At 40.7% G+C, this 11,129-nt stretch overlaps 1 protein-coding gene across 2 annotated transcripts in view; it reads right to left on the bottom strand.

Annotated features, from left to right (window-relative positions):
* Positions 1-873: 873 nt before the first annotated feature.
* The window catches only part of slc43a2b (solute carrier family 43 member 2b), a 10,865-nt gene continuing 609 nt past the window's right edge, over positions 874-11,129 (bottom strand). Inside the window, exons 2-15 of one of the 2 annotated variants that reach the window (XM_005751020.2) lie at positions 10,548-10,864; positions 7,998-8,292; positions 7,817-7,872; positions 7,633-7,709; positions 5,544-5,636; positions 5,067-5,200; positions 4,666-4,862; positions 4,426-4,569; positions 4,273-4,290; positions 3,589-3,721; positions 3,285-3,417; positions 2,758-2,831; positions 2,522-2,645; positions 874-2,445 (exon numbers count right to left, since the gene is read on the bottom strand). In XM_005751020.2, the coding sequence (XP_005751077.1) occupies positions 2,284-2,445; positions 2,522-2,645; positions 2,758-2,831; positions 3,285-3,417; positions 3,589-3,721; positions 4,273-4,290; positions 4,426-4,569; positions 4,666-4,862; positions 5,067-5,200; positions 5,544-5,636; positions 7,633-7,709; positions 7,817-7,872; positions 7,998-8,292; positions 10,548-10,707 (1,800 nt within the window). In that variant the 5' untranslated portion in view covers positions 10,708-10,864 and the 3' untranslated portion in view covers positions 874-2,283. The remainder of the gene's footprint in view (positions 2,446-2,521; positions 2,646-2,757; positions 2,832-3,284; positions 3,418-3,588; positions 3,722-4,272; positions 4,291-4,425; positions 4,570-4,665; positions 4,863-5,066; positions 5,201-5,543; positions 5,637-7,632; positions 7,710-7,816; positions 7,873-7,997; positions 8,293-10,547; positions 10,865-11,129) is intronic. The other variant, XM_005751021.2, reaches the window with a different exon arrangement.

The following is an 11,129-nucleotide window of genomic DNA, read 5'->3' as shown; positions in this document are numbered from 1 at the left end:
TCTATCTATCTATCTATCTATCTATCTATCTATCTATCTATCTATCTATCTATCTATCTATCTATCTATCTATCTATCTATCTATCTATCTACCGCCTTTTTTACACCGAGTTCCCAGATGTGAGTGACGTGCAGGTGACGAGAGGAGCTGAGGTGTCAAGTGACAACCATCTGCTAGAGTGTAGTATCAGGTGGCAGTGCTGCCAGGCCTGGTTAAGGGAAACATTTAGTGAGAGTATGCTAGGAACATCTGGTGAGAAAACTGCTCAGAACTCCTCCGTTTGGAAATGTTTGGCCACTTTTCTGCACAAAGGCTTATTTAAAACATTAAATTATGGTAAATGGCCTGTATTTATCACTTTTACTAGTCCCTAAGGACCCCAAAGCACTTTACACATCCAGTCATCCACACACTGGTGATGGCAAGCTACATTGTAGCCACAGCCACCCTGGGGCACACTGACAGAGGTGTATCTATGCTTTGATTTGGTTTAAATATTTAAGATAGTCTATTTACTTTTAAATCTTAGGCTGTATATCCAAATTTAATACAACATAACTGTAATTAAGGGTTTACAAGAACTATGAGCCAAAATCTACCCAGCCTTCTTCCTCTGGTGCTGGCTCCAGTGCAGGAATATGCTCCTAATGCTGACTCCTGCTGTGGTTGCAGAACAATCAAAAACCAATCTCCAACCAGTCTCAATAAATATTTTTTGGAATAGCAATTGATTGCAAGGCTGTACGTTTGATGAAAGGTGCTGATGAAAGTACTTCATCGGATGACTTTCATCTTGCATTTAAAGATTCCTCAAACCAATCAACCAAACAAATTGCCTCAGAAAAAAAATCTCAAAACTGACCACAGTGGTCATTTAATTTCTCATCCAGTGGATGGAACAGATTTCAAGGTAGAAAGGAACACTTTTGCAACTTGATGAGAATTACATGCAGACACTGAGTGCAGTCTGATAAAAAGTGAAAAAAGCAAGAGTCTTTATTAACCTCGGCAGATTTTTTTCATATTAAACAAACTCGCACAACAAAACATCCCTACATCATGACAGGAGGAGCTCTATGCTAACAGCACAGCATACAATCAGACACAGAAGTAGTTGTCAGCAGAGAGCAACTTAAATATGCCAAGAAATTTGAGTGTAAAATAAAATAAATAGAAATAAGAAGGCAGAAAATTCTAAGGCTAAGCAGAACTATTGCTGAAGAGATGAAGGGGAACTGTCAAACTGAGCTTTTTTTGTGTGAAAGAAGGGTAAAAGTGCTGTATTTCTCTCAAGAGTAGGCGGACAGACTGGACCAAATACTGACTTTAAGGTAAGGCATCTGAACTGTAAGTAATTTACTCGGTTTTTTTTTTATTTGTATTGACATCGATGTGTAAATGGTAATGTGAAAAGCTGTTTTCACTGATATGTGTGATGAACCTTCAGTTAGATTCGACATCGAATCTAATTATATTTATAATTTAAATTATAAATAGAAAAACTAAAGTCAAAGAGTAAAATAAATAGTCTACAAACACACCACAGAGTGGCTCATGTCCTAATGGATTACAACCTTCAAAATACTGACAGTCATCAATACTACACGATGCACTAAGCTACAGTTGTACTGTAATCAGATGTAATTACTGTCCTGACTGTCTTTACTACTCGCTTGAGAAACATCAGCAAAAAGGCTCTTCTCCCCTTTCTGTTTCTCCTTAACAACACTGAATCAAAATCTACTGTACAGCAAAAACCCAGCAGGTGAACAGAAAGGTGGTACTTTGCTGATTTTAAGTCAAAGTATGACAAAAACAAAAGAAAAGAAAAACAGATTCTGGTTTTCTGAATGACGTGGGATTCACAGAGGAAGAATCATCCTTTTTATGGTCGTGGGAGAAATACTGAAAGCAGCCTTAGGAGTGAGCTGCACTAGCGTGCGGCTCATTGGGGAGGGGATACAAAAAGACGTCAGAGGAGGATTTGGGGGAATACAGAGGCTGTTGCCTCTTTCCTTTCACAGTCTTTTCTCTCTCTTGTTCTTCTTTTCGCCCTCTGTGTTTATACCCTTAGGTTTATTTATCTTTGTAGCATTTGGAAAATGGGCATATAGGTCCGTTGGTTTGTGTAATGTATAGAGAAGTACAAAAACATTATGTTTCATTGTGATATTTAACATTTCAGTTTTCCTTTTACAACCAGCTCCTTGTGTTCACGTGATTGCCCATGTTTCTCAAAATCTTCTTCATCCCTTCTTTTGTTTTCCTATGTTTGCTTTTCTCTAGACAAAGGCCTCTGGGATTTCAGAGCCGTTGATTTTGATGTAGATCTTAGCATTGTCATCCTTCAGCTGCTGCTCTTTGTAGAGAGTCCGTCGGTACCAGATTAGGTAGAGAGGCAGCAAGAAGCCCAGCATGCTTAGTACAAGGAGTCCAACATTGACCTGGAGGACAGTACAAGAATTAGCCACGCCCGAGGGCCTAATCTCTGATTGTGTTCATGTGTATGCATATCCATACCCAGAGTGGATCTCCACCCAGTGGTCCCATCATAGCCAAAAACAGTGGCTGCTGCAGCAGAGCAAACACAGCACTGACCAGAGACTGCATCCCTGTTAGACTTCCAAACAGTGACGAGGGATACCTGAGGACACACGAGACACGGCAGGTATCTTTAGCGTCTTAGTGTGAAGCTGCATCCACATATAGAAGAGTAAGATAATGTGTGTGTGTGTGTATGCATGTGTGAGACTTACACAGCAGCATAAAGGCCACCAACAGCAGAGTGGATGAATCCTCTCACAACCGTGTGTAAGATAAATGACACAATCTAGGGAAAGATAAAAGTATAAGAAATTATTATTCATTATCATTTCAGAAGATCAATCATCAAGTCTATTAGATTAAAAGATTAGCTACTCTTATCTATTTACTCTTACTTAGCTAACAGCCAAAACTGGTTAATCTTAGCTGTTAGCTTGTCTTAGTTATTAACACTTAGCTAACAACTAAGTATGGCTGATCTTGGCTAGCTGGTCTCAGCTATTAAAATTTGATTTTATCATTCAGGATAACTTTTCCATCTATTTCTAGAATTTCTGCTAAGCTAAGCAAAACAGTAAAAGTGTTCTGTTTTCACTTTGTCTTGCAAGAAAGTAAACATAAACACCTAAAAGTCTAACTGTACTGTGCAGTGTAGTATAAACTGCAGTCAACGGAGATTGCAATTTACATCTAGTGTTAAGTGTGAAAAATGTTGGTAAACTCAAGCTGGACTACTCACCTGCAGGGGGAGATTAGGCACTAAGCACGTAATCCCAAATCCAACCAAAAGCAAGTTTGTGAGCAAGAATGCTCGCAGTGCATTGGTCACCTTCTGAATCTTTCTGTCTCTGCGCTTGGTCTTTGTTTCTCCTCTTCAGGTTTGAAACAGAAAGAAGGAGAGGTCATTTTTCAGTCACTGATGTCACAATAACCTTTTATTTTTGGCTCTATTACCGGTAATCACATTCTGTGTCTAGAAATGTTGAGAATTTAACAAAGTGGGTTTGTCCTGCATTGCAAAGGATTGCAAGTATTTGACATACTTGTTTAAGGGTTCCTTGTCTTCTTGTCCGTCATCACAGTCCTTCAGCTTCCAGTCCATAATCTGACCAATCACAGGGGTGGTCATCAGGCAAAGTAGCTGCAGCACCCCGAAGATGGAAGAGTACAAACTCACTGAAAAAGAGATCAGAGTGAGCATACAATATAAAAGGATAAGGAGAAAGTTTAAAATACAGTGACAGTGTTTGAAAGAATATACCTATACTGACTTGGTTAATAGGACAGTATAGTTAATATTTAGCATCTAGGATTAGTGCTATATTGAGTGGAACAATGGTTGATGCAGGAGGGGGTAAGGTTGTGTGGGTTATTTCTATGGGCTAAGGGAGTAATGATACACGGAAACTGCATCACGTGAAACTGCTCATATGGTGTGCACCCTTTGCTGCTAACGGGCAAAGTTAGTTAATAAGTACAGTAAATAGTCATTCCGTGCAGATTAAAGCAGAATGAAAGATCAAAACAACAGCCAAGGTCAACTGATGAAATAAAATAACTAGCTATTAAAAAAGGTGCTATTCAATGCTGTGAATGGTACTATTCACAGCATTGAATAGTACTAATCACTGCTGTGATGCGTTTCTAAATTGTAAGTGTTTTTCACCTTGAAATGTAACAGTCGAATGATTTAGTAATCTACTGATACAGAAGACTTCTTATCTTACCAACTTCCATTCTTTCCACTGAAAATCCAATTAAAACAAGTAAGCCAAACTGCTTTCAAGTTCTGATTCATATTTGTTGAGAAAGAAACAGCAAAAGCATTCATGTTTAAGTATGCGTGCAAACTTCAAGCAAAGAGAAGTCGAGAAAGTGACCTGTATTGAGGTCTCCATCGGTGAGTGACTCCAGGACGCTGTTCATGGCTCCCATGTAGAACAAAAGACGAAGCTGAGTCATAGACATGGTCACTAGACTGAGCAGGAAAACTGGAGTGATGATAGTTTTAAAGAATGACTGGGCTGCAGAGGAGAAACGAAAAACGAAGAAGGGTAAATTCAGTGGATTTAAGTAAAAAGTGCATACATGGGTTCAGGTTTATAATACTGCAGTCTTACATTCTTCTTGTGGCTTGCACTCCATTTCCAGGTCCATGGTAGAGAGACAAAGATTGTTTCCATCTTTGGTAGTCAGCTCCTTTTGCTTTGTGTTGGTGCCCACGCTCAGACGACGGCCCACTGTGGTCACTTGCTTGTAGAACTGCTGACCTGTGATTTTATGGTCGAAGCCAAGCCAGCTGAACTTGATCTTCACACTGAGGAAGCAAAGGATGACAGAGGGATTAGAAGACTGGATAACAAGAATGGGAGTAGAGGGGATTATGTTAAGGGTAACAGAGAAAAGTGGAAAGACATGGGACCACGGGGGAATTGAACAATTAAAAAAAACTAACTGTTGGTGTGAATTGGCGCTATATAAATAAAATTGAATTTAATCAATTTGCATGTGTGTTACTAACGTGTAGTCCATATCTTCTGGGCCTGGGAATGGTTCCAGTGGCCAGTTGAAGAAGCAGTTCGTGAAGACCAGTCCTGCACAGGCGGCCCACACCACCAGAATAGTGATGAATGGTACGCCAAAGTCATAGATCACCTGTGTCCAAAACAAGGGCCCATAAATACAAAGTACAGTGCAAAAAAAGACATAGAGAAGACAGTTATAGTCACAGTTCTTGGACTAAACCTGTCTGGGAATTCTAAGTTCTCACAAGATTCTTATGGTGCACTTTGTTAATTGGGTTAGACAAAATCAAAGTTATCCTGTACTAATTGGCAGGAAAACCCACTCCTTGCATTTAACCCATCCTGAGAATTAGAACCAGTTCTCCTAATACTTCTGATAATCCATCTGTGGACCAGTTCTAGATTTTGGCAAGTGCCTTGATTGCCAAGATTAAGGTGCCAGGAGAAAATACGTAGCCTTCAGTGTTTGTTACCTTGACGCCGGGAAAAGTGACAGCAGAGGATGCGTAGGAGCCGATCATCAGGGCGATGAAGGTTGAACGGAGGTCCCCAAACATGTTTGGTAGCTAGAAGAAAAACGAATGAAGAAACAGGGAAAGAGGCCGTGAGCTTTACAGTGTTTTTGTTCTCTAGATTTTTGCATTAGATTGCACAGCAACTGAGATTAGATATATTCAGTTATCTAAAGGAAAAAATGGGGAGGTCAACTGTTGTGCAGCTGCACTTAGTTTAGTTTGGGAGGGGGTGGAGGTAGAGGGTGTGGGTGCAGATTGGGGCACTGTGAGGCTGGTACCTACTGACAATGGGGTCACAGTTTACAGTAAGACCCAATTAGTAAGCAGACTTGGCACCATGGCGCGAACATCAGAGAAAACAAAAATGCAACAGAGTGACATGAAACCAGCCCACCTCAGTGTATGTAAATATAAAACAGCATCACATAACACACACAGCTGTCCAACATACGACACTACTGATGAGTTCTTTCCAGCTGAAACAATCGGACGGGTCGGCTGAGGCGAGGTGACATTTGAGGACATAAAGATGTCTATAATATACTTTTCTTTAAGAAAAAAAAAAAAGGATTTGGAAGCCAAAACGAGAGACAGCGGGTGACAACAAAACATCCGAATACAAAGGCATTCACAAGCTGTTCTGTTTTCAGGAGACTGAACAACAACAAGCTCATTCAATTACATAAGAGCGGGGAAAGCTAAGGAAGAGGTATGTGAGTGCTAAATTGAGAAGGCATGTGCACCCAGGTTACCAGGAATCAGGAATAACTTGAAAACTCATCTCATTGAGTTTAAATGACTAAAGGTGCTGTGCACAAGCAACTGCTGGATGAAACCTAGAACGCGGCAGGTGAGCTGACATTGGCACTGAGCCAGTAGTGGCCACTGAGGGCAGCTGAGTGTTACCCAACATCCCTCAGCTGAGAATGAATGCTTTAAGGTCTGCGGAGAAGTCACGGACAAGCAGTCAAGCAACAGGGTTGTGTCTAATGATTAACCCGACACTGAGGCTTTCTTGTAAATTGAGCTGCTGAGGAGATGAAGTGAAACTTGGTGCGAGGGAAACATCTTTTTATGCACCACCTCTGGAGACTGACAGTAAAGGGAGCAAACAATTCTTTAAATTAAGGTTTTACTATAACACTGATATGAATGGCCATGGCAGCAAGTAATGAGAGACACGACAAATACAACAGGAGAAATAAAGGATGTAACAGCAAGAGTCAGTGCTGGTATAGAATCGGGATGTTTCACTGGGAGATTTAGTGGAGCAGAGGCCCTCTCCAGTGAACAGCATCACCATGGTAGAGAACTGGACTCCCATGTGAGTCACTGCAGGCTGAACTGATGTCAAGGCCAGAGAAGAAGCGGGGTGGATAATTGCAGGACAAGAATGCAAATAAATGATGATCTTTAGACTGTTTATCTCTGCTTTTGTATCCTTGTCTGTAGGGCTGATTACATTTAAACTGTTTCAGGTATAAAGGTTTTTTCTTTGCTCCAAAGAATCTGTGAAATTTGATGAACCGAATCGAAGGATATGACTTCAGGAATTAGGCTCTTAACTGAAGTTTTAGACTTCCAAGAGTGATACTGCTTGGTTTTTTTTTTAAAGTGGGAATTTCTGTGTTTAGGGTCTGTGCAGCAAGTCCATTAAGTCTTTGCAAGAACAGAGAAAAACGAGGGATAAGTAGGAGAAATTCTTGATTCCTCTTTCATGTCCTTTGTGAAGCACAATAATATCCCTCTAATCAACTCCCTTACCTGCTATCTGACACTTGGCAGGGTAATCCCTAGGAACGTGTAGTTCAACATTAGAAAAAAGGCAAAGTTAAAAAAAAGAAGATTAAACAGGAGACAGGGTGGAACGTCAGACAAGAAGGGAGGGAGAAGGCGAGCAGGCAGGGAGCCAACAGGCTATTATAAGAGAGCGAGTGAGACAAAGAGCTGTGTAGATAGAAACATACATCTGGACAAACATATTGCAGCAGGTGCAAGGACTCTATGGAACAAGGATTATAAAGCACACATCAGTGTGCACACTTACTGTGAGAGAGGTGAAGGTCATGCACATGCCCCCGAAGCCATTGAAAGTAAGAGCAATGAAGATAAGGACGGAGAGTTCTGCAAAAAAACCCAAACAACTATATATAAATATATATAAAAGTCAAAATCCATACAGTGCTCCAAATGTTACAGTGCAAAAAAGACATTTGTTCATATGAACTCACCATTTGGTTTGTAGGCTCCATAAGCAATGAGTAGACAGGACAATCCAAAGCAGGTGCTGAAAATATATGATTGTGTCACACTTCTGATAACAAGCTAACTAAAGCTCTATTTATGATTACACGTGTATTTTTCTCCATACATCACAGTAAGTCTGGATAATTTCTTCCCTTCTTTGCTTACCTTCCCAGCAGTCTCAATTTGCGAGGCCCATATTTATCCATGACAATCCCCAATGGCAGCGTGATGGCTGAGAGGAGGAAGGAGCCCACTGTGAAAGCCAAGTTCAGCATCTCATCCTGTTCTTTACAGATCAGCCAGCCGTTCATCCTCAGGGGCCCATCCATAGGGACCAGGGGCCTCATCTCGACACCGTCTCCCAAACCCACCACACCAGCCTCACTTTCATAGTCATAAGTGTACTCATCAGACGCCTGTGCTGAATGAGACTGGGACAGATTGTAGTTGGAGCTGTTACCTAAGGACCGAGATAAAGGTTGGTAGAATATAAGACGTTTTATAGGAATTATGCAAGTGGAAGATATTCAATAAGTTTGGATGTTTCAGGCTGACTTAATGTGCCCTTTTCACTTAGAAGTTGTTTTTTTTTATAATGCTGCGATAAAACAAACACCACCCAACTAAGATGCAGTGGATAATCAGGAATTTTTTAGGTTCTCTTCTGTGGCTGAAGAATATAGCTCTGAATAGTTTACTTATATCTCTAATACATCAATACATACCAATCAAATGTGCACAGCCAGTTAGATTAATTGTGAACCTCAGCATAAAATAAAAAAAGTGCCCCTAAAGATTATGATATGGAATGCAATTTGGCTTTTATTGCTACTTTGGAATGATATGAACAAAACGTGATAAGCTAGCACTTGCAATAAACTTCACATCATTATCAGGACCTGCAAGGAGATAATGTGAACAAGTGCAAAAGTCCAGAAGACGTCCAGGTGATGAAGTGAGGGGAGCTGCAGCTTTGGACCTTCTTAGCATTAGCTTTCCAGATCACGCTCTTCCAGTGCTATCAGCCACCGGTTATCTCTGGGAGGAAAAACGTGTGTGTGTGGCATCCCAACGTGAAACACTGTGACGCACTTCATGACCAAGTGCCAAAGTCTTCCCCAAGAAGACAGATCAGCATCTCATACCCTTTGAATCACTGGGACACAATGCTGACGGGAGCAGCTGAATGGCAAACTATATTGCTGAATGTGCAGTTAATACCCAACACTGTGTCCCTGTAGCATGTATAGCAAAATGTTTGACTGGGCATCCTGGTGCAAAATGACTTACAAAGGCTAGAAAAGGCATTAAGATGTTGGCACCGAGCTAACGCTGAACCCTGCACTAACACTGCACACAAAACGAGAAAAAGCAGCTTCTAAATGCATCGATATCTTTTGCTTTATTTCATTTGAAGTGATCTGGTATTTCATAATTAAAATTCATAAAATGTTTATTACGAAACACAAAGCACAAAGTGCAGTCTATATATTTTAAATGCCAAATATGTGCTTCTTGTGCCGGTCTATGCTGGACCATTATCTTTCCATTTCGCCATTCTATTTTTTACTGTTTCCTGGTTTGATTTCTATTGCTCATCACTTTAGCTATCTCACCCTCTCTGCCCTTTGTCACTGAACTTTAAACTCACTTATTACCAGCTATAAATGCTTCCTGCTGATTACTTTGTTCCTCAATCACGTCACATGTTTGAAAAAAAGCTGAGCTGGTGCTTGCTGCTGTTCTCCTTTTTTTTTTCTTCTCTTATGTCATCAGAACAAGATAAGATGACTGTGGCAGTTGTCCAGGAAGTTATTGCTCAACTTTTACTTGACTGGTGAGTGTGCACAGCTTCACAGCTAAAACATTTGCACTACCCTATAAAATGTTGTTCCTTTGCAGGTAAATGTGTATGGGACAGCTGTCATCCTTTATAAGTTTTTATTGCTGAATGTTAATATTAGCCACTGGTGCAGAGTTGAGTAAAACATCCTGCTGCATGTTATAAATGCTCCAGGACTTAGTGTGGATACTAACGTGTTTACCTCTTTCAGGCCATGGGACGCCACACAGTATCACCTCGGGTCCTCCTTTACTTTCCCCTTGTTTATTCTCTTTTAAAAGACCACACCGGGGTCACTTAGGCTGAGTGCATCAATCCAACCTTTGTTCTTAACGATACAAAGTACCTGGTGTAACTTTTGTCATAGTGTGGGACTCTTGACATAAAGAGAGCAAGCTTTAAACAATACAGACTCAGGTAAAAGGATCAGCCGATCAGTCCATCATTGGTCTATCATTTGACTCTCAACAAGTCTACTGCACCATAAAACCTTTTATACTTTCACTTTAGACCAACTGACCTACCTGTTACACTGCTCTTTATTTCATTTGCCTGCTCAGATTTATTTTCCTGAGTCCTTAAAACAGGTTATGACACTTGTACAGAAAAAACCCTCATTCTCCCTAAAGAATGGAAGAGGCCAGAACACAGTAGTGTCGTATTACATCTGTTGAATAAAACCTGCTCCTAACTTAAGATCACCATTGCTGTCAATCACTTAATCCTTATTTTATTGGGATATTTCAGCGTACAAAAAGGAAAAAGTGCTTTCCAAAAACTAAGTCAAAAAACCAATTGTCTTTTCTTTCTTTCTTTACAAGGCATCGCCATAACTATTTTGGTAATTATAAAACACAAGAGTTTCGACTTACCCTCCTCGCTGCAAAGGTACGAGTAGAAGCCCTCTGACTTGAGCATGATGAGGAGCGATCCCCATCCCAGCAGCACAGCAGAGAAGAGCAAATTCTCAATGATAGCAGTCACTGCCATCCACCAGCGCCTGGCAAATGCTGTGGCCAGGGTTGGAGCCATGGTTGATTGGAAAAAAAAAAGTTAAAGACAGAAGCAAAAAGCAAGAGGAGAGAAATTTAGGGGACAAAGAAAGAGAAAGGGAGAAAGAAGATGTAGCTGGAAGTGCAGAAAGAACCTCCCTGACTGACGCTCGGATGAAAGATCACAGCTCACTTATCTGTGAAGAGAAAAGAGCAAGAGGAGGGGGGGAGGTCTTACAGTTAGCCTATCACTGTGACAGACAGATAGAAAGGCTCACTTCTTTTTATAAGATTACAACAGCAATCACTTAACTTTGAACCCAGCAGAGGAAGGCTGGCTGCACTGCATGGAAATCTGTGCTGTTTGTTTGTGGCACTTTTCTGATTAATTTAAAGTGTCTGTGTTAGTTAGATACAGAGAAGACGCTAAGCTCTACATCAACTAACATTAAGTGGTGAATG

The sequence above is a fragment of the Pundamilia nyererei genome, unplaced genomic scaffold (genome assembly GCF_000239375.1).
Source record: "Pundamilia nyererei isolate P.nyererei 1_Seehausen unplaced genomic scaffold, PunNye1.0 scaffold00297, whole genome shotgun sequence".
NCBI classification, from domain to species: Eukaryota; Metazoa; Chordata; class Actinopteri; order Cichliformes; family Cichlidae; genus Pundamilia; species Pundamilia nyererei.
This window is presented reverse-complemented; position numbering and strand designations above follow the sequence as displayed.